The sequence below is a fragment of the Drosophila biarmipes genome, chromosome 2L (assembly GCF_025231255.1).
Source record: "Drosophila biarmipes strain raj3 chromosome 2L, RU_DBia_V1.1, whole genome shotgun sequence".
NCBI classification, from domain to species: Eukaryota; Metazoa; Arthropoda; class Insecta; order Diptera; family Drosophilidae; genus Drosophila; species Drosophila biarmipes.
The window spans coordinates 11,083,610-11,105,676 of record NC_066612.1 but is presented as its reverse complement, the minus strand read 5'-3'; the positions used below and the strand labels follow the sequence as shown (position 1 = coordinate 11,105,676).

Genomic DNA, 22,067 nt, shown 5'->3' with positions numbered 1-22,067 from the left:
TTTAAGCCAGAGTATCAGGAGTAAAACATGGCTAATGATAAGTAATTTATATATAGTTTTTATGGTTTCATTAGATTAAAAATATAGTTTTTATTATTTTACCATAGCAGGAACTAATTCTTGCTATAATGTTCTTCATAATGCTTTTATTAAATAGCTTGTACTAACATTACATAATGTGTTACGAAAATGCAAGCCAAGGTACAATGGGTTAGAGAAGAATATACCCTCGTTAGGCCGTAAATTGTGGTGGATTGGTTTCGAAGACAGTGTGTTCCATGTTGAAGACCCGCTTGGATCGCTTGGCGGCCACGCTTTCGATGCATTCGTTGAAGTCCAAAATAGCCTTGCTGAATTCCGAATCGCTCTCGATCATCCTGAGGAAAATGGTGGCCTCGTCCTCCGGCTTTGGCTCCTGGTCCTTCCTGGCCTGGGCCTTCTTCTTCTTGGCCTCCAGCTTCTCCTTGGACTTGCGTTCCTCCTCCTCGAAAATGGTGGTCAGGCGCTTCTTCAGCTTCATCTCCTCCTCGCGGGCCTCCAAAAGCTTGCAGCGCGATATCTCCCGCTCAAACATCTGCAAGAGGAACAATCAGAAGATATCCACCTTAGGTTTGGATCCCGGTACTCACCGCCATCATGAGGGACTTCTCCTTCACGGTGGCACTTCGCATGCCCTCCTCCAAGCGGAGCATCACGCAATCCCCGTTGGCCATGCTCACCGCGAGCATAGATCCATCCGGCTTGAAGACCAAGTGGGTGACGACGTGCTTCATTTTGATGGTCATGATGGGACGAGTGTGGGACATGAGGAGGTCCCAGAACTCCAGGTTGCACTTGTCGTCGCCGATGCAGAACAGCGAGCAGCGGCCGGTGCTCCAGGCACCGCTGATCACCTGGTTGGGCCGGCGGAAGTAGAAGGTGCTGGGGCAGTTCTTCACCTCCTCCGACCAGATGCGCACCCGCCAATCTCCCACCAAGAGGAAGTTCTTCACGAAGAACGGATTGCGCATCACACAGCGGATGGGGCCGGCGAACAGTTGATAGACCCCCACGATGGTCTCCTGCGGAGTGAGACCCTTGCGATTCCCGACGAACACACAGCCCATGTCGGTGCCGAAGATGTAGCGCACCGGGATGGTGTACTCGAATTCCAGGACCGTCACGCCATGGGCATCCTGACGGTTCTGAACCTGCTGGGGAAGCGGTTCGGCCAGGACCTCGTTCACCGGCATCAGCAGATCCCGGGTGTCCCAGTACTTGACGGACCCGTCCAGTGAACCCGAATAGAACTCCGTATTGAGCTTGGAGTGCACCCAGCAGAGGGCCGTGGTGGCTTCGCGGTGACACGCCTCCAAGGGGCACATCCTCTTCGGGCCGCCCATGCTGTCCGTTTGCCAGAAGCCCACCTGACCCTCCTGGAAGCCACCCACCATGTAGCCCTCATCCTTGACGCACACCTTGGCGATCAGCAGGACCCGCTGGCAATCGTAGTGGGCCACCGGGCGAGTGGCGTCGTCCAGGTCCCAAACGTAGAATCCGTGGGGATTATCGTTGCCAAAGTCCGGCATTGTGTTCAGTGGTTTTGTGTAATTCGGCTCCAGGCTCTTGCGGTTGGAGAAGGTCAGGAGAAACTGATTGGGATCATTGTTCAGCCATTCGCACAGGACCAGATGGCGCGATGGAATCCACAGGTCGTGGAAGACGTGGGTACACCTGGCCGCAATCTTCATGTTAATCCCGCGGCCCAGATCCTCGGGCAGGTCCACAAAGAAGTCCTGATAGATGTTGACCGCATTGTTGGCCGAACTGATCTGCATCACGTCGTGCATCAGCTTGCTAACCTCAATGCCCCAGGAGTCGTCACGCTCCACCTTCTTGCGATAGCGCAGAGTGGACTCCTCGTCCATGACGTTCACCTCCTTGACGTTCCAGCCGCCCTCGAAGTGGTTCATCCCGTGCGAGTCCAGGCTCACATTGTGGGTCAGCACCGAGGACGCGGCGTACTGCTTGCTCAGCTGAGTCTTCTCGTGGATAGGATTGCGCAGGATGTACTTGAGGCGCAGGCGTCCACTGGGATTCACACTCAGCAGCATTTCGTTGCGGTCCGTGAAGAGGCACTGCCGCCCAAAGCGACGACGCTCCCGCGACAGGATGAATTGGTTGCCCAAAGTGCCCATTGCAATCGATTTGGATTGACCTCCACCAGGAGCTTTAGATAAAATATATATGTGTTTCCCTTGTTTTGAAAATGCCTTTACACCGATCCGATAGAAATATCTCTGACTGAAAATGTTCTCTGATTTTTGTTTCGCATTGAGTAACGTCAGAAAATAAATAAACTAAATTTTAAGTTTTGGTTTCCAACAAAGAAGACGATTGAAGAGAAGCTGTAACCCCAGAAGGTTTGACTTATAACTAAAAGGCAAGGCTAAAATTTGTAAAATTAAAAAAGTAAAAGTAATTTAGTGACACAACAAAAAAAAAGACAGAAAGTCGGAAATTTATTTTATTATATAATTTAAATAATTAAAAAAAACTAATAATGCAACAACTAATATGTCTTGTAATATCTGCATATATTAAAAAGAAAATACAACATGAATATATTATAAATTATTTAATAATTATCCACCTTTTAAATTTCTTTCTAATTTAATTTAAATTGAACTGCCAACCTAAAATGCATTCTTAACAGTGAAATAACAGTTTCCGGTTTTTCCTTTCTTAACATTTCTGCACTAGGGTGACCATTTATTGTTGTAGCTTCACGCGTTGGTGCGCGACTTGGTGGAAGTAACAGGTAGTCAAGATGCGGTCACACTAAACTCCGCGGAAAATATTCAAGCATTTCGAAAGCGACGCCGGATTTATTCGATTAAATAGTGCGCAAATAATAGAACAAGGTTTGTTGCGTTGGCATTGGGTGTTCCAAAACAAATTGGAGCACTTTGCAATGTGGTGGGTTTCGTCATTCATCCAATTAGCTCATATACGTGGTGTTATCCAAGTGTTCCTTTTGCCCCAGAGATGGACCTGCAACAGTTCCTTTCCCTGGAGCGCCAGCAACTGCAGAAGGAGCGCCAGCGCCTGGCCACCCAAAATCATTGCCCCGCCGCCCAGCTAATGCAGTGCCCGGACTTCAAAGTGCAATGTCGCAGGGCCAAGGAGTTTAAGGAGTCCACGGAGTCCAATGAACCCGCCACACAACCGTCTTCCTTGGCAACCGGCGGCCAAAACGAAGAACTCCACTTGGACTTGCAACTGGAGGGGGAGGGGGAGAAGCCGGAGCTTCCGGAGGACGACGAACTGGCCTCCCGCAACCCCTCGAAATCCACCAAGGAATTCGCGAATCAGCGCCAGCTGCTCGTCGGCAGTGCCCGGCAGTACAAGTCGCCAGATGCGTCGGTGCGGCGCAATTTGGAGAACGAGCGACCGCTCAGCGAGAACCGCTTGCCAATCCGTCGGTCGGTAAGTGCACTGAGAGAAAAATCTGCTAAATACTATGATAAATTAAATATATATTTAGCAAATCAGTTTAGTAATATATATGTATAATCGAGCTGAATCAACATATTCATTAATCTGCAATGAAATCTCAACTATGTCAGACTCGATTTACAACCATTCTCATCAATTATCAATATTTTCAATCAAGTGGAAGTATTTTTTAATTAGCTGAAAGCATAGAATAAAATAGAATTTCAATATAGGCCGCACTAGTCGACTAACCTACATGTATTTAGAATTCTCGATTTAACATTGTTTACATATTAAAATGATGATAATGGCAAACCTACTTTTTTTCGTGCACGTTCAACGAGTTCGTTTTACAGATCGAGCTCTAGAATGTGCGTTGCGCTTCACTGGCGCTCCTTACCGCATCGCATCGCCAATTTGTCAGGCGACTGTCCATATTTATGGCACATTTGTGCGAAATTGGTTTCTCTACGCCTCGTTGCGCTACCCATGTATTCTCAAGCATACCCAAAACTTTTCCGGAATCTCCGCATCAGTTGCTCATAAGATTTCACAGTGTTCTAATTCTAACTCTAACTAGCTGTGTGAAATTCGGTGAGTTTCAGAGGTCTCAAAAACCTTAATCACTTTAAATGATTCTACTATCTTAGGCTCAAATAGGTTTAAATAACTTTAAGGCAATAAAAAGTCAGACTTACATTTGTGTGTTGCATTTACAATTAGACAAGTTAACGCACCTTAGGATTAGATGACGGTGCTTTCCCGTTTTCACTTTTCAATTTTCATTTTTTATAAGCTGTGAGTTCTCGCCGGGCTAGTAAATAATGGCCAGTCCACCGTTCACCCTACCGATTGGATTGCATTGCCCATTAGTTTGCACCATACCCCATGTGTGGGTGGATTAGAAAACAGCCAAATTAGTTTGGCATTTTAATTATTCACATTATTTCTTTTGACGTGTCCGTGCTTTGTTGCGTTTTGAGAGTGGCCTCGTTTCCTTCCGCTATCAATGTTGCATGGCCCGGTCGTAGTCGCTGCTGTTTTTTACTGTAGCAAGTCGATTCCGTGCTCCAGTTACCAACCATTCCGGCTCCGTGAACGAGCCATTCGCTTAATGAATTTGCTGGCACCGCTCTCAGTTGTAATTCGAAGCTCGTTTGTTGCGTTTGCTATTGTTGGCCTGAACTTGAAATTACCAAGCACCCAAATTCGACTCTCTGTATACCCACAAAATATACCTTTATGAGGTGAGGCGTCCCCCTGATTGCCGGCAAATCAAAACCAGCGAACGGAACGCGATGAAATAGGCCGGCTAATTGACTTGATTTGGCAAACCGGCAGGCGCCACAAGTTAACCCAAAAATCAAAGTGACGTAAAGCAAATATTGAACGTTTTCCAAAAAAACCCAAAAAAAAGGGGGAGGAGGACCAAAGGAGGTTTAAAATAATTGTCAATCAATCAGTTGTCCAACCGTAAACCAATTTAACTTATAAGGGAAACTATCCCTTTTTTAATTGAAAAAATGTTATACTTTCTCAGCAATGTGAATAGACTTAAAGGACTTTCAGTTTTGTTGACTCATTTCATTGGTGTGAAAGTGCACAATCTACATGTGCCGGACACTCCGAGCTGTCAGCTCCGCCCTGGGATGGTTTCCATAAATTGCTAATGATAATGGATTGAAAATCCATCCTTTGGTATAAATTAAAAAAAAGGCTTATTTAACACAAACTCTTCCTGCATATTTTGGGCACTTGCTTGTTCTGTGTATATAATGTACATGGGTAGCCTTTCGCTATTAAAAATAAAACCAGACACGGAAGCTCGAACCCGGAGAGAGTTTTACAAATGTAACGTGAACGAAAGTCATGACCTGCACAAGGCCGTGGTCAGACAAGTGGCAATTAAATCGCTTGTTGGGGATGGCCGGACTAATCTCTATGACGTTGCTTAGGGTAAATTGAGGTCATCTGACTGTCGAAGCGCTTAAAATACTTGTACTTTCAATAGGGGTCCATCGCCCCCGCTTTAAATTCCCTTGACTGCCCTTGAACTTCCAGCGATGCGTGGCGACAACAAAGGCATCCAATCCCGTTCAGCTTTCACACGCATTTTCATTAGTTTTCGCACATTTCGTACACCAACTAGCTGGCACTTAGTTAACCCAATTTCGAAGCGACACGCAATCAAGGCGGATGAATGGGCGTAGTAAACCGAGTCGTTAAAGCCACTGAACCACAGTGGGTCCTTATGTTTAAAACAGGTCACTGGAAATATTATAAAAAAAAAATTATAAAATTATAACTTAAAAAAATGATTTTAGAAACCGAAGATCTATCTTCTTATGAATACATAACCTTTTGGAAAGTTTAATAAATACTTATAAAGTCCCATGGACTAAGTTATAATCAAAGGTTCATTTTAAAACACATATTGAAAGTTTAGATTCTCAATTGTGGATTACATACCACTCTTTTTAGGCTCTTGACTTTGGTAATAGCACAAGAAAAACGGAAACCAGACTGGTTCTCTCATCCCCCACTTGTGATGAACTACGTGACCCCATAATTCAGTTCGCTCCTCGCCACCACTTACTCCTCTGATTTGCAGTCTTCATTTTGATAGTTTCCTTGACCCGAATTACTGCAAAGCTATGGCTTTTCACCTTTCATTGCAGGCCTAAAAGCTTGCCAACTGTTAACTATCATATGCCTCAATTGCTCTTAATTATGCACAGCAGAAACGTTACTCGGATATCCACGGTCCCTTCAGGCACTCACCTGAAATGATGAAAACGTTAAAACGTACTTTAATTAAGGCGCACATCATCAGGGCTAATGGCGAGTGAAGCGTAATGCATGCAGCTAATAAATAGAAGTGCAGGATCCCTTTCGACTGGAGGAACACCAGTACAGTAGGCTGAAACAGCTGGGCCTTGTTGATAAACTGGCGTGGAAAAACGACTCAGCCGAGTGCTGAAGGCACCTCCAGTCGTTTTACGAAGCGTTTCGTCCTTTATGTTATTATTCGTGTTACCCTGTAAGGAAAAAAGCAAGTAAGGCTGAAGGATGATAAGGAAAGGCAAGGGAGTTCACACGAGAATTATATTATGAAGGGTTGAAATTATTTTTGATTTTCCTTAAAATTCAATATAATATATTTGAATGAACCTCATGAGTAAAAAATGTCATATTTTAAAAATTTTATCAGGATAAAACCTTAAAATGAACCTTGATTTATAAGGAATATTTCCCTTAAAAACATATTTATAACTAAGTGCTAGCATAGTCGACCCCTTATCCCCAGTTTTCTGTTCGGATTATATATAATTTTGTTGATGCCATCGGTGCACGCGATTTGCGCCGTCAACGGCATAAAAATTATGTGCAAAAATGGCAGTAGGCATTGTGGAGTGTTCGCTGGAGCAGCTCCTGCTGAAGTGCTGGTGCTGCTGACCCAAAAAGCAGACGGAGAACGGAGCCAGAATAATTTGTGGCTCTAGCCACATATAGAAATGTATACAAGCTTCTTGCTGGTGGTTAGTGTCGCCGAAAGGAACGCGGGGCATTAGAAAAAGAAGGGGCCCGATAAGGAATATATACTTACCCCTACACTCAAGAAACCACTCACAAGTTAGAACGACAAGCCACTCACATTCGTTTTCTCTCTCGCACGCAGGATGATATGGAGCAATGGGTTACGGACACATTTTATTCGTACTTCCCCGGCTTTAACAATGAAAATCAGAAGCGGCAGAATTATTTGCGTGAGCGACAGCGCGAGAACCAGCAGAACTTTCTCAAGCACCAGGTGAGCGTTACTGTGATATTACCATAAAAAGGTTTTGATTATGTGCGAACATTCCTAACGCCAGGCAGTGTACGATTTACGAGCTTGCCATTAATGAATAACTTGTTTGTGTACTCTTGCAGATGCTCCATCCGCCGGCCACCAAGCATCCGCGACCGGGACAAGTGAGGAAGGCATCCCAACCGCCGGCGGTTCCGGCCCAAAACCGCTCCAGCCAATCTAGCACCAGCACCTCGAACCACAGCACAACGGATAAGACTGACTTAGAGTTAATTGTAAATAGTAATCCCAACTATGTGCCGCCCAAGATTCGGACCGGCACAACGCGTCAGAAACTCCTTCATGACCTGGGTCATGTGGAGCTCTCGAATATTGTAACAGGCGATGGTATAATGGAGCGCAATCTGCGGAGTGCCGAGCTGGAAACAGCTCGCAAAAAGGACTACCAGCGGGACCTAATGCAGCAAATCGATGAGAAGCGTCGCTCTATAGAATTGATAAGGGAAAAAGAGCGTCGTCAGGAGGAGGCACTGACCAGGTAGCCCATTAGATTAACATATTTCTATTTTTCTATTCTATAATGAACATGAATTTGCCAACAGGCGACTGGAGGCCCAACTAAAAACAATACAGTTGGAAGAGCAGTTGGAGAAGGAGCGTTTGCGAGCCGAAAGGGTAAGGAATCATTTATACACACCCTTTAAGTATTAATCTAACACATTTCTGTAAATAATTTTATGATTTATGGAGCCTTACTGTTTTATTGATCGCCTGGTTAAATAGCCTTTCGCAGGACCTTGAATTTATTTATGTAACTAAATTGCGATTACCTATCCGAAAATTCGATTAAACGTAATTGTCATTGATTGGTATAACCATTAGATTCATAATCTTTTGCCACGAAAATAAATGACTCGACAGAGAAAATGAATTGTAATTGATAGCAGTATTAGGGCCTCTGATTTCGGTAATCCTCAACTAATGATATTTAATTGCACTCGAGCTTTGTATTCGTAATTGAATAACACTTCTCTTACTTTCGTTCACTCCGCTGACAGGCTCGCATCGACTCGGAACAGAATCGCTTGATGCGCGAACAGTTGTTGGCCAAGCTGGAGCAGGATGCCCAGTTGCTGCAAGCCAAGGAGACAAACAATCTAGCCGACACGCCCAGGACGTCTCGCATCAAAGGCAAAAGCTACAACGCCAGCAATATCAGCACAGATAGCAACGCCAACCGGGTGTACAAATACTTCAGCAACTCGGCCCATCACGAGTACAGACGTGGTCAGCCCTTGCCGCCGGCCGTTGAGCTGGACTTTGAGGTGCCCCAAATGGCCAAGATCGAGCGCGAGTGCTTCCATCTCTGCGATAAAATTTGTCCGCTCTGCGATGAGCCGCTAAAGAGCTACGAGAGCTGCTGCCTGCGATGCCAGCGGAAATTGGCCGTAAAACTTAAGCAAAAGGAGCCCAAGCGGAATGGCGAAAAGACGGAGGACGACTCAGAGGAGAACAAAGAGGAGCTGGAGGACCGGGGTGAAGATAGGGAGGAGGAACCTAACCATAACTGCCAGAGCAGCTACGCCCTGGTGTGCCACAAATGTGAGCGCCTCTATGCCATGTGCACCCAGTGCCTGGCCAAAAGCGATGTCTGCCGGGCATGCCAGCGGGAGCGGAATGTCTGCATGAACTGTCGCCGGAATCTGTGCTCGTTTTGCCTGGAGGAGGTTGCCTGCGGCAGGGACACGGAGCGCACTCATGTTAATGACAAGGAAACCACCAGGGAATCTCCTAAAAGCGACGCCTTTAAAGTCCTCGAACTGAACTATGCTGTCGCCCCAGCTAAGGATTCCACGGCCGGTTTGTCCGATGTGTCGCCTCCATATTCTGTGAACATAGCGCGAAACTCTGTATTCCATGCCGACTATAAGCCGACTCCCGTGAAGCCTTCAATCCTCGACCAGCTGCCGACCTCGGGGAGTGCCAACACCAGTTTAGAGATAGACAGCGCCGATGAGCAGGCTGTGGAGCGGTTGCGTCGTCAAACGGATCAGCGGTTGTCTCGCTACCTCAAAAACTACGGCGATCTGGCCACCAAGCAGCAGCAGAAGTTGCAGCAGATGGAGTTGCAGCGGAGCAAGAGCGAGTCCCGTCATCGCGGCACTCAAACTACACCGCAATCGTTAGCCAGAAGGGATGTTGTCCTCAGGGAGGCAGCTGGTCACAATCTTTCGATGCCTCTCCTTCGCGAGATGCCCAAAATGACGCGTCAGGAGACGGGTGCACCCCTGGCTGAAAATGGCCAACGCAAGATTGACAATCTAAAAAAGCGATGGGAGGTAAGTGGATTATATTAAGTTCAATTATACTACATACTTACCATTCCTATATTTTATTCACAGGTGCCTGCCGTGCAAAAGTTCACCGTTTCAACATCATCGCCTAAAATCTTAACCCAAGTGGGAGCCATAAGAAAGCAGTTACAGGCGGCGAGATTCTTTGATGATGAAGTTGATCCGGAAGATTATTAGGGTTAAGTCAACTAGTCTTTTTTGCAAATAACAAAAATTAATGGGTTGACTTTTCCTTTTATCCGAGCAAATCGAATTTAATTCTTTGTCTTCACATTTTAAAATATTTGCCATTATTTTTCACACTGATTTCATTTTGTAAACAACTCATGTAGTTATAGCTTAATAGTAAGCTGATTCCAAGTGCTTCGGCTGTTTCATTCAGCGACTTTAATACTTAAGACGGTACAGTTTGTTAACGTTTATTGTTCTTTTTTTATGAAAATTTATTAACTGCGAATGTGTTAAAATATTATAATTAAAGACAAACTTGATAACATATGATTTATGTCTATTGATATTTATTCTTTAGGATGGTGGTTCTATGAAAGCTAAACACTACCATTATAAATTATAAATTACTAAATGGCTTTTGAATGGTTTCCTCGAAGATTATCTTATAAAAGATTAAGAAGCTTGTAATTCAAATAGTGTGTCCTTTTACCACATTTATCTTCCCCGATAAACCCATTTAAACAAGTCAAGTGTTACGTTTGAAGATAAATATTTTTTTTATTGTTTTTTTTGCATTGTAGTTGTTCCTTGGGGTCAATGGCATCTATGGATTACCACTGGAGGGGCTGGGGGGCGTAGACGGGGGCGTACTGCGAGTAGGCACCGGCGGATCCGTAGCTGGGAGCTGGGGCGCTGCAGGGCACTGGGGCCAGGTTGGGCTGGCAGCTGAACAGGTAGTTCTTGGGGCAGGGAGGAGCCGGGATGGAGACGGGGGCAGCGCCGTAGGATGGAGCAGCTGGGGCGGCGTAGGCCTGGGGAGCGGGAGCCGGGGCAGCGTAGGCCTGGGGAGCAGGAGCAGCGGCGGGCTTGCCGTAGCCACCACCGTAGGACGAGCCGAGCATCTTATCCTCCTTATCGGCGGCAACGAAAGCGGCCAGCAGGCAGATGGTGGAGACGATGGCGATGCACTTCATGTTGGTTGGTTGGTGGTTTCTTAGACTGGTTGGTAGCAGACTGCGATGCTTCTGCCCTCGCCGCTTGGGCTTTATATACTCAGCGCTGTGCCATCAAAACTGCATAGGCAAGCAATGACCAAGTTTTCAGCGCGGCAACTTTACCAACGACCCCTCGAAGTAACGTGTGTGAGGCTTTTTCTGCATGACCAACAGAAAGCGAAAAGAACAAACATTTCCTCTACTTTTTTTGGGCCACTGAACTTGTTGAGTAAACAAATCGTCGTATGCCAAATTATGAGTTATGAACGGAACCAAACTTGGACGGAACTAAAAAAATAAGTTAAATAATAAGCACTAGAAAGTAAATAAGTTGTAATGAAATAATATTCCTATTGCATTTTTTAAGAACTGTTACGTTCAAAAGGTATAATATTTATTACCTGCATTTATACGCCCTTATACTTTATGCATTTTAAAAACGAGTATGTACTTAAGTTCTTTTCATATTGCACAATATGTTATATTCTTGGGAAATAAATAAATATATAAAATAAAATATCAATGTTCCTACGGATTCTTTATGGATTGCAAGCAAAGTGCTTAAAATACCATTTTCATTGTCACATTTAAATTTTATTTCTTAGCTTACAGATTTCTCAGAAAATGCCAAAATATGATGGAGAATCGACTATTTTTTTAATGAAAAATCTAATTTTAAACAAACTTTGCGTTTTCTCAGAAGTAAAAAAGTTATCTAGTGCTATATTATAAAATGATAATGCTTCCGCTTATTTAAAAAAAATTATATAATATTATAATTAAATTCTTTAAACATTGCCTTTTCCCAATATTGTTTCAAAATATTATTTCCTTAAAAAAAGTTTATTGCGACAGACAAAGAAATTTTTCAAAAGTCTGCCTTTGCACGAATTTAATAATGACAATATAGTTAAAGATTATTAAATTATATTGCTTTTATTTAATTGAAACAATTTGAAAAAATGTTTTAACAAAATAAATTATTGAATTATATTTCTTTTATTTAATTTAAATTATAATAATGTAAATGTTATATTTTTTTTAAAGGCAAAATAATTATTTTCTTAAGATATTTCAAAAGTGTCTATTTTTTTGGAAGGAAAGTAAATTTACAACGTAATAACTTTTCCTTTCCAAAAATGTTAAAAAGACAATCTAGTTTTAAATAATGAAATGAAAAAGATTTCATTTAAATAAAATCCAAACGAAACAAAATGCTGTATAAAAGTTATCATATAATATGCCAAAGAGGTTGAGTTTCTGTAAAGCTTGGTAAAAATGAAGTTCGCTTCTCAGTTCTGGCCCAGAGTGTGGCATTCTCAGCTTAAGAACCGCGGGTTGCATGTTCCACCAGTCGAAACGAAAAGATTGAACGACCAATTGAGAGACAAACTTGAGCACTCCCAAGAGTTGATAAAACGTGCAATGAATGTGTACAAGCCAAATGAGATGATGCTGTGCTTTAATGGTGGCAAGGATTGCACGGTCTTGTTGGATATTTTGGCCAAAATTAAGCCACCATCGGTGCCACTGAGAGCAGTGTATGTAAAGTCTGCGGATCCCTTCGAGGAGCTGGAGAAGTTCGTCGATGACTGTGCTCAGAGGTATGGATTACAAATGCTGCGCTACGAAGGAGTCCTCAAACTGGCCTTCGAGCAGTTGGTAACCGAGGATCCCCAGGTGCGGGCCATGTTCCTCGGCTGCCGTCGCAGTGATCCCGGGGGCTCCAATCTCCACGAGATGCTTCCCTGCGACAACGGTTGGCCAGCGATGATGCGGATTTTTCCCCTGCTCCATTGGAGCTACCATGACATTTGGAGCTATTTGCGGTCCAACAATGTGCCCTACTGCTGCCTCTACGACCAGGGATACACTTCTCTGGGAGACCGCAGTTCAACGCGCCTGAATCCCAGTCTGCTGGTCTACAACCAGCAGCTTGGCAAGATGACCTACCGGGCGGCCCACGAACTGGAGGACATCCGCCTCGAGAGGGCCAACAGGGATGAGCAAGGCCAGGCGACGGTGGGCGAGTCCAAGCAATAATATTCACCCACAGTCCAGGTCAAGCTCAAAGTTTCTTGCACTGCTCTTGACTTGCTTTCTTCTCTTTTTTCCCCAACCCAATGTGAGCAGAAGTGGAGCAGCAAGTGTCAGCTAACTGGGGCGACAATTCGCTGTCAAGACCCCATTTCAGTTGCCCACATTTCGCTTATCAAACAATTTCAAAAACTTTAACAACCGGCCTGGCTTATTATAAAAGTTCGACTTGCGTATAAGAGAAAAAATGGTGAAAGTTACAGAAATTAGGTGAAATATGCGAAAGCTATTCGGGCCAAAAGCTCAGGAGCCACGTTTTAAATTCTTTGATTAAAAATAATGTAATATTTATTTAAGAAGCTGAAAATTCGTATTTATATATTTAACGTTATTAATAGTTAATAAAAATGTTAAATATATTTTAACATATGCAAATATTTTAAACAATTCGGTAGATAGTTTAACGTTTATTATATATGGTTTAAATATTTTTTCTAAGAACTAACAATATTAAGTATCAACCATTATAAAGAGAAAGTAAAACCCTATTAAAATTTATTGATTCAAGCTGACTAAGTTATATATAAAAAAAATATTAATAAAGCTGAAACTTTAGTTTTTATTAAATAAATAATGTTCGATTTTAGTTGTAGAACTTTGTTATAATTACCATTTAAGGTTACTTAAGTCCCTTGATAAAATAAACCAAGTTCCTTGCCGACTGCGGTTGACTTTTCTGTGCTGGTGGCGATGTTGTAGTGCTGGATTCCTCCTCTCCCACGAGGAGCAGTCTATGCTCGTGTCTTGGGCATGCCTGCTTCCTTGACACCTTTTCCCCTTTTTCGATTTTGTTGCCATGGGGATACTCCTGAGATGAGTCCGCCTGCGGCGTGTAAGACAAGAGATCACGATAGACCTTCCACAGACTCTGATCCTCGGAGCGGTCCAGCCAGTTGAGCAGATCCTGAATGGTCTTATCATGGCGATGGGCCACTTGCGAATCGAAGGGCGGATGCTTTCGAGTGGCGAACTGTGCCCGGTAGCCCGTTTTATTTGTTTTCGGGGTAAGACTGACACGAAACCATTGCTGATCTTGCGGGTCCTCACCCAGAAGGGCGTATTCAAAGTCCGGAGCTGGCGAGGATGTGTCCAGCTTATGACCCAGGTTATTTGTGGTGCTCACCGCACTGTTGTTAGCCTCCGATAATGGTCCTTGTCTGGTTAATAATAACTTTATTTTACTAAATAGGTTACTTGTAAGAATAATTACCCCAATTGAGTATATCTGGTCAACTCGGTGGGTATGGCCAACCCATAGCTGGCCATCATACAAAAGATTGTTATTCCCATATACGGCTTGTTCCACATTTTGCGCATTTTCGCTGAGTGCGACGAAGTTTCTGACTTCAGTGGGTTATATAGTGCTTTATGGTTTCGCTTTGTCACTTTTCCCGGTTGCTGGGGCTTCGTGTTCGGCGTAGAATTCGCCATGTAAATGTAGCTCTAATACTTTCGATTTGACTAACGGAACTTCTCAGATAGCTAATGCTCGCGATAGACTGTCACGTATCTGGTTTGAGTTACAGTTTCTCAAAAGGTGGTACTATTGGAATGAACCATTCCCATAATCGTTTTATTAAAAGAGAAACACTTATCGGGTTGTAAAGTATATTTTAATTATTTTTTAAGATTTTGAAATATGTTAAATTGACGTATTAGCTTAATAATCTTAAAACAAACCATTAAAATCAATAGTACTTATTTAGGCTTTAAAATCCCTCTTAAAATTGCTTCCTTTCAAAACTATTAACTTGTTTTCTAATTGTAATTTGTATCGATTTTTATATAATTTTTGGTGTGTATTTTTCATATATTAATAATGAAATAAAATACCTTTTCCGGATCTATTTGCGGGTAATACGAATATTTGTTGGCCTTTTGAATTTGCTTGGGGAAATGCCACTTGGCCAAGTCACTTCCGGCGCTCTCTTTCCGTTTCCGCTTCGCTCTCGCAACAGCTGTGGCAGCGTTGCCAACATGGACGAATGTTATTATCAGTGAAATTGGCGACCTTTCCAATGTGGGTAAACTCTGAAGGATGTTAATCAACAAGGCTACTTTCACTTTAGCACCCACCGTGCTCCACCTCCCCTTCCTGCTGTGAGCGTGCGCCCAGAGAAAACTTTCTCCAGCTATTTCTTCCGCTCTCCCTCTCGCGCTCTCTCTCGCTCCTTGAAGAGAGACTGACAGCAGCTGAGACGGCACAGCTGTTTGGCATTTTGCGCGCGCACTTTCCTAAAACAAAACGAAACGCATATCACACATACGCGCCGTGGTACGGCGAAGGCAGCTCTCCTTGGGCTCGACAGGACTCGGATCCGCTTCGCACAGTCAGTAGACAATCTTTCCTCATTTCGTTAACACACTCACAGCACCTTCAAGCCAAAACCAAATAATATACAGAAGAATTTCCCCAAAGCAACAAACAGCAACAGTAGCTAAATTAAATACCCCAAAGATAAAACGAACAGATATATAGGTGTACACGTACATATAAATTATTTTAGTATCCAAAACAAAAGTATTAAACCATTTTTAAGAGCTTGAATAGATACGTGTGCTTGCTGTTCGCCGAGTAAAAAATAAAAACCTGTTAAACATATTCAATCAAACCCAAGTTAATTAAATTATATGTCAACGTGCGTGTCTAGTGCGAAAAAGCCTAACTCACTCGTCTTCTTGTTGTGGCTGTCGTCGCCCGTAACTTTAAACGAAAGTATGTAAAAAATGTATCTCTTATCAGGCAGCCCCGTTTATGCGTGGCTCTTTAATGGCAAAAAGCCAGGAATTGCCCGATAAAGTGCGGCCAACTCGCTGGACTCTAACCATTCAATCCACTTAACTTTCTGTATCCTGTTTTATTTGGGCTATTCCCTGCGTAAGTTGGCCACTTATCAGTCGAGTAACGAATCCTGTGGGTTGTAGTTTGTGTGCAGAGTAATTGCTGTGCTCGGTATCTGATAACAATCACATATTCCCATTGAAAGGCAATCGTTACTATAATTGATGGGTTGCCAACATCAGCTGATGTCAGTGACGGAAAATTGTGAAAATTGACAAGACCTTGGCTTGTCTAAAAGCTGGGGCAATTTATTTGCTTACTATATATACATTTAATTACGAAAACACGATTGAATTTTAAGAATACCTTTGTTTTCCTTGAACTTTCCACAGATTTTCCCTGTTACCTAAATGGAAAGTTCTAACAATCTAGTTTGTTTGAAGTTCCTTTCTTGTTCAGCATTATCTATTATTTGTAATTTAATTAAATGTGGTTGGATCGTGTTTGTTGGTTGGTTTGTTCGTTGCCTGCGTGTTCAAGTGGCGTGTAAAGTAATTTACCAAACCCGCAAACTTTTCGTGGCCGCTTAATTTTTAGCGCAAAACAAATAAGCAATCGCCAGAGGCAGAGGGCAGAAACGAAAAACTGCGGACCGAAAGTCCTTCAGATTGAGCCGAGCGGAGTAGAGTTTCAGCCAGGTTAGTTAAGCGAAAGAAAAAGTTTCGGCCTGCCCATTACTTTCACTTTTTCAGCTGTTCCCTCGTTCGCCACTGCAATATTTCTGCCGTTGTCTAAGCCAACTGGGGGCTTCACCTTAGGTGTGTCTACAGCGTGTATATATATACAATATATATAGAAGTATATGTGGGTGCTCAAGTGGTGGTGCGCGGACTCGTCCTTCAATAATGCTACCGTTAGATTTTCCCCGTCAAATGCTGTTCAAGCGTTTTATGATCCTCGTGTTTGACTTTCAAGTTTCAAAACTTCAACTAACTTGAGCTAGAGTTAATTGAGGGGCAAACGAATTTGACGAGTCAATTTCATAAATTTTTGTCTAAGTCAAAAGTTTCTCAACTAAAATGTATTTATGAGTTAAAGGGATTTGTTTATAAGTGAAGAAATATACCCGAAAGTTAAAGTTAGTTTTTTAAAATATTGAATTTGATTTGATTCAGCTATTAAATATTTAAAATTACACAAATTATTGTTAGCTCTTATTTAATTATGATACAGCTTTGTTTATATACACATTTTTGGTGAACAAACAAAAGTTTCTGGTCTTATTTTTTTTTATAATAATATATACCTTTTTTTTTAAATTGATTTATAATTAATATATAATTTTCTCTGATACATGCAGTTGCATGTATCCATTTCTTTGGTTAACACCTTTTTATTTAATCAGTTAGTTTTCTGGTTAACATCGATTTTCAATTTAATCTTGCAAAAATTCTAATTAGTTAACGCCAGTAAATTTTAGTAAAGGGAATAAATATTTTATAATATATAGATTTATGGAGTTTTCCTTTCATAAAACCCAAGTGCCTTAATAATGGTTAAAATGCATAAAATCGCTCAGAGTGTTTTGTATTGTTTTGTTTTACTTTTTACTGGCGCCCATTTTGCGAGTGTGGGTGGCTACGTGTTCGTGAGCAGGAGGAAAAGGTTGCTTTTGTGCGAGGTGAACTGTGGTAACTATAAAAAAGCCGTCCTACTCGGTTTGGAGTCGTAAATTGTTGATGTTGCTGTTGCTATTGCCATGTGTTGTTCTTGTTCCTGCTGGCCATGCAGCTTGAGCTGTAATGAATATAAAACTGCCTTTTAACTGCCTCGGCTGAAATCCCACCCCTAGGTTGGTTTTTATGCATGTCCGAAAGTATTGCGAATTCCTTATCCTGACTTCTTTATGACCCCCTCCAGTGAGAGGCTTTAACCCAGGCAAATAGTTGTTCTTAAGCGAGAAACTTGTTGAGGCAAAGTCGGATCAAACAATTGAATTGGGTGGTCGGAAAAAAATACAAGATTTTGGCACGCTATAAACTTGTGTATCATTTTTTCGATGCCATTTTTCGTCCTCTGCCTTGAATGGAAAAGATTTCGACATTTCACTGTTGCGATTTTTTGCTCCAATTCCTGTTTGGCAAGTCGCGTCGCTTTCTTTCGCCAAAGCAACCAGTGTTTTGTGTGAGATAAGCAGCTTGACCGTGGGCACTGCCAGCCACAGGAAGTGGGCGGTTCGGCATGGGATGAGCGAGATGAGCGGGATGGGCGGGATGAGCAGGACCTCCATGGCACAAGGACGGGCGAAAGCTCCAGCCACGGATATCCAGGCGATGACACGTACGAAGGCGAATCGTGCACAGCGAGATGATAATTTCCTTGAATACCCAAGCCAGCCTCGACTCCACTCCATATAACACCATGCACTGGTGGGGAGGGGGTGGCGGATCAGGCTTGGGGAGTGCTAAGTGTTGAGCTGATATGCAAAGCAGCTATATGTATATTGCCATGGACAAATCCGAACGAAACCAAACCACATTCTGTTTAGGTATATCGATAGATAGAGAGGCAAAGCCATTTTCAAGAATTCAAGGACGAGACCACAAAATCCCAATTGTAAGCTGTAAATAAGTTTAAATTTAAATCTTTAAAGGGATTTAAATTTAACTCTGTACTTCTTTATCAAAAAAAAAATATTTATAGGGTAAGAAGAGTTTTCGTTTATTTGTTTATTTTATAGCTTTTATTAGCATACATTTTGCTACTAATGTACGAGGAATATGGCATAGGAGTAACTAAAGAACTTAAGTTGTTTAAGACCATCAGATGGTAGGCTATGGTAAAAGATCAATGCGCAGATATTTATTATTCTTCACGATGAGATTAACTCTTATTTGTCAGAGCCATATGCCGCTGTAACCCACATTGGGAGCAGTCATTTGGGCTCCATTATAGACTCATTGACGGACACTAAGCTGAAAGCATCAAATTAGTCAGCTTGATGGGACGTATTTCTTATGTACATACACATATTTCGCTTTGTATGCCAAACAAGACAATAACTTCTGGCTTTAATGAGAGTGGCCAATGCCAAAGCCAAAGGCCAACGTGAATATTTGTTTCAAAGTCGTTTGGTGGGCGTGTGAGCCGCGCAAGGATGTGGCTAAGGAGTAGCCAGCCCCATACACTCATATGGCTGAGAGAATATATGGGAGTGTTTTGGCCAGGCCAACGCCTGGATGTCTCAGCGTGAAGTGAAATCTTTAAAACAGCCTTGAGGTTGTCCGCTGCCAACTTTTCGACAGGCCAGCTCCAAAAGTTCAAGTTAAGTGCAGCGGGCAATAGCAACAGCATACCAGCAGCTCAAAAAACATGGCCAACAGCGATGGCTCTGGACATACACTACACACTCCTAAAAGGCTACTCGTACTCCCCAACTGTTGTGTTGTTGTTTTTTATAAACAAGCCAGGAACTGGCCAAGTTGGCAACTCTCCGGACGCTCCTGCGCGCGCACATTTCAGTTATTTTTCTTTTTGGCCAGAAAGCCAGAGAGCCCAGAGAGCCGGAGAGTTGTCTTCCCACAGGACCTGAGGACGCAGCTGCTTGGCATCCAGTGGCAAGCCCATGTCCTTTAGTATACAAAACGCCAGCGAACGAAGCGTTTGCCACACGGCCCGAAAATAAAAAGGGGAAGCTACAGCGACATACTAAGGCAGCCACAATATCAGCGCCAAAAGTACGCGTCTAATGAAGTGAAAAGTGAAAGTTGCTAACTTGTGCAAAATTATTATTCCCACAGTTTTTGCCCAGGTGGGGCCTGTCGGTGGGGCGCACGTGGCGTATGTGCGATATTTCCCAATGAGATTAAATGCGTTCGTAGTCTCCGTTCAGCCCGAAGGACTCTGTGGAGCATCCTCACCCTTGGCCATAACAAATGTTTTATGCTTAGCCATTTTGCTCTGTAGGTTAAAAACGGGTGCGTGATTAAGTTAACTGCTCGGGAAGAGAAGAATTTCATGGCCAAGAAAAGGAGAAGCTTGAACTTACCAGTTTTGGGGGATAACTATTTGAGTTGTTGGTCAATTATCCCCATTGTTTTATAACAAAAAGTATATATTTATTTATTTAAATATTTTTATCAACATATTTTCATATTCAAATATGTTGTTACTTAAGTTATGAACAGTCGTAGGCCCTTTTTTTTATAAAAATAAGATACTTTTGAAAACATTAATAGAGTATTGACTTGTAGGTAGGATCAAAGAATTGACTTTTTAATTTACTTGTTGTACACATTTATTCGGCTTAAAAATATATATTAAAGAGTTTTTTTTCATTTAATTTAAATATTCGTTGGTAAGGGTATATACAGTCAATACGTCTGGGGTAAAGGAACAAATGTAGTTTCGAAATTTGGGCATCAAAAAATCACCAATATTGTGTGTCTGAGGAAAGAGCCTCCTTCTGCTAACCATAGTCTATGGGGTTTTCCTTGTTGTTTTTCCTCAGCGAGCTATCGTTGTATTTCTCTCCAGTTTGAGTTGGTGCTTCCGTTTTATGTTTATTAACCTCTTGGATTTTGGCCAGCAAATGTTTGATCAACTAACTTTAACTGAAGTTCTTCTTTGGTTTTTCATATATTTTATGGAAATTGCTACAGGCAAAGTTTGCCAGCCATGAAAACCCCTGACTTTGATAACAAACTGCGCGTATAAACTGCAAAGGGAAATGAGCACACACAAGGAAAAGTCATTGTGAAACTGTGAAAGTGTAATCAAATAAATTCTCTCGCCGGATAATCCGAATAGCTGATCAAAGGTCAGCCGTGGAAAATGTGCATAAAAACCTGCGAAGACATCAAATTCGGCGACAATAGCGACGGAGGGCATGAAGGTGGAAAGAACAACGTCATCCGCACATCCAATTCGGGCTATGAGCACTTCCAACTCCAACTGCAGCTGCAGGCCAAGCTAAACAAGCAAAAGCACAAAGGCTGCAAATTGCCCAACTTTAAGATTCTCATGTGTTGTTGCTACTTCATAATCATAGTCCTGATGATGTGAAAACTGCGATCAAAAACTACCATCCAGTGCAAACAAAAATTCCAACCAAAAATGCTTCAATTATATAGAAAAACGCAAACGTACTGAAATCACAAAACGTACCAGAAATTAATGTTCGTCTAAACGCATAAACAAGGTAAAAATTACAGTTGCCTACTTTTAGGGGTATAGTTTTTAGTATTAAGAAATTTTTTGTTGGAGTGGAAATAATATGAATATTTTAAATACTTTTTAAAATAATTCAATCTGATTCTTAACTTCTATAAAAAAAAGAAGGGACTAAGCTGGAATTTTCTATGTGGCAAGTAAGCTTTAAAATATGTACGTACAATAGAAAGACTTAATGTGTTTTAAATTGTTTATAATATTTTATTATCTATTAATTCTTATAGGTTTGAATATATTTTTTAAACATCTTTTTTCAAGGATTTTTTTTATTTATTTAACAGGAAACTACTATATAAACCTAAACTGCAACAAGAAATATTATTTTAAGTTTTACCTCGCTTTATTAAATACTATTAAATAATACGGATTTATCATTTAAAAACCATAACTTGTATAATTTACTAGGCTTACTAAGCCACATGGTCTAATCCAGTGAGCAAGGTCATCTAAAAATAGTTAAGGGCTATAAACTGGTCGACCAGTTGGCTTGGTCTTGGTCTCTAGCCGCCATCCTTTCAACTTATCGAATTATATCAATTGGTGTTTTATGGGCCCGTTTGGTTTATTGAAATTAGCGCTAAATTGATTTATACCACAATATGTTACCGCCGTCAATACACGAATTACGCATACTTTCTGCGCTTTGTTCGTGCCCGGGCTTTGTTTGTTTGGCTTGTCCCCGCTGATTACTCATACGACGCGTGGCACATTTCATGAAAATTGATTTTACACTGCGACAAAGCTTGGAGTACACACACTCGCACACATTTTCCCACCGCATGTGTGGCGGTCTGAGTGTGTGGTATTTGTTTTTGTTTTTATTCTGATTTTCAATTCACATTGCTGACCTACATTTTCAGTTCGCGTGGGTGAGGCTCTGGCATTTTTTATTGTTGCTGGCTTTTGGGCCACAGGTTTCTGGAAAAAAACAAAACACCGCCAGTCCCATAATTTATTCGTTTGCAGCCAAGAAATTAATTAATCCAGGGAGCCACAAATTTGTAAAATTCCCAATGAATAATTTAAGGTGCGTTTAAATTTTGACGAGACACTGAACGGCCTGCGAATAATTCATTGCGTTTGGCCCAGCGGAAAATGCAGTTTAAAAGCTTTGTTTTCAGATATACAAATATTGGCGCAATATATTG

General features: G+C 42.0%; 6 protein-coding genes across 12 annotated transcripts; 3 read left to right on the top strand and 3 right to left on the bottom strand.

Moving 5' to 3' along the window:
- Positions 1–126: 126 nt before the first annotated feature.
- Positions 127–2,411, bottom strand: LOC108032398 (dynein intermediate chain 3, ciliary). Its single transcript, XM_017106218.3, has 2 exons — positions 630–2,411; positions 127–574 (listed from the first exon to the last, which is right to left on the bottom strand). The coding sequence occupies exons 1-2, from the start codon at positions 2,175–2,177 to the stop codon at positions 233–235; spliced, it is 1,890 nt and encodes a 629-aa protein (XP_016961707.1). The 5' UTR covers positions 2,178–2,411; the 3' UTR covers positions 127–232.
- Positions 2,412–2,791: 380 nt separating this feature from the next.
- On the top strand, positions 2,792–10,140 carry LOC108032736 (uncharacterized). 4 transcript variants are annotated; one of them, XM_017106719.3, is made up of 7 exons: positions 2,792–2,958; positions 3,026–3,468; positions 7,157–7,288; positions 7,411–7,826; positions 7,891–7,963; positions 8,347–9,627; positions 9,691–10,140. In XM_017106719.3, the coding sequence occupies exons 2-7, from the start codon at positions 3,028–3,030 to the stop codon at positions 9,817–9,819; spliced, it is 2,472 nt and encodes an 823-aa protein (XP_016962208.1). In that variant the 5' UTR covers positions 2,792–2,958; positions 3,026–3,027; the 3' UTR covers positions 9,820–10,140. The 4 variants fall into 4 exon arrangements, with proteins under 4 accessions (XP_016962208.1, XP_016962209.1, XP_043950253.1 ...); XM_017106720.3 differs by having other exon boundaries at positions 2,798–2,903; XM_044094318.2 differs by lacking the exons at positions 2,792–2,958; positions 3,026–3,468 and adding an exon at positions 4,627–4,724.
- Positions 10,141–10,346: 206 nt separating this feature from the next.
- Positions 10,347–10,837, bottom strand: LOC108032458 (vitelline membrane protein Vm34Ca). Its single transcript, XM_017106284.2, has one exon. The coding sequence runs from the start codon at positions 10,785–10,787 to the stop codon at positions 10,425–10,427; it is 363 nt and encodes a 120-aa protein (XP_016961773.1). The 5' UTR covers positions 10,788–10,837; the 3' UTR covers positions 10,347–10,424.
- Positions 10,838–11,967: 1,130 nt separating this feature from the next.
- On the top strand, positions 11,968–13,274 carry LOC108032431 (FAD synthase). The gene has a single exon (XM_017106252.3). It carries the CDS (start codon positions 12,087–12,089, stop codon positions 12,849–12,851), a length of 765 nt encoding a protein of 254 aa, XP_016961741.1. The 5' UTR covers positions 11,968–12,086; the 3' UTR covers positions 12,852–13,274.
- A 29-nt stretch (positions 13,275–13,303) lies between these two features.
- LOC108032479 (uncharacterized) lies at positions 13,304–14,228 on the bottom strand. The gene is made up of 2 exons (XM_017106302.2): positions 14,116–14,228; positions 13,304–14,062 (listed from the first exon to the last, which is right to left on the bottom strand). Exons 1-2 carry the CDS (start codon positions 14,220–14,222, stop codon positions 13,525–13,527), a joined length of 645 nt encoding a protein of 214 aa, XP_016961791.1. The 5' UTR covers positions 14,223–14,228; the 3' UTR covers positions 13,304–13,524.
- A 1,038-nt stretch (positions 14,229–15,266) lies between these two features.
- On the top strand, positions 15,267–20,784 carry LOC108032520 (uncharacterized). 4 transcript variants are annotated; one of them, XM_017106355.3, is made up of 2 exons: positions 15,267–15,621; positions 20,349–20,784. In XM_017106355.3, exon 2 carries the CDS (start codon positions 20,521–20,523, stop codon positions 20,749–20,751), a length of 231 nt encoding a protein of 76 aa, XP_016961844.1. In that variant the 5' UTR covers positions 15,267–15,621; positions 20,349–20,520; the 3' UTR covers positions 20,752–20,784. The 4 variants fall into 4 exon arrangements, with proteins under 4 accessions (XP_016961844.1, XP_050741525.1, XP_016961843.1 ...); XM_050885568.1 differs by lacking the exon at positions 15,267–15,621 and adding an exon at positions 15,689–15,783; XM_017106354.3 differs by lacking the exon at positions 15,267–15,621 and adding an exon at positions 19,333–19,424.
- Positions 20,785–22,067: the final 1,283 nt, after the last annotated feature.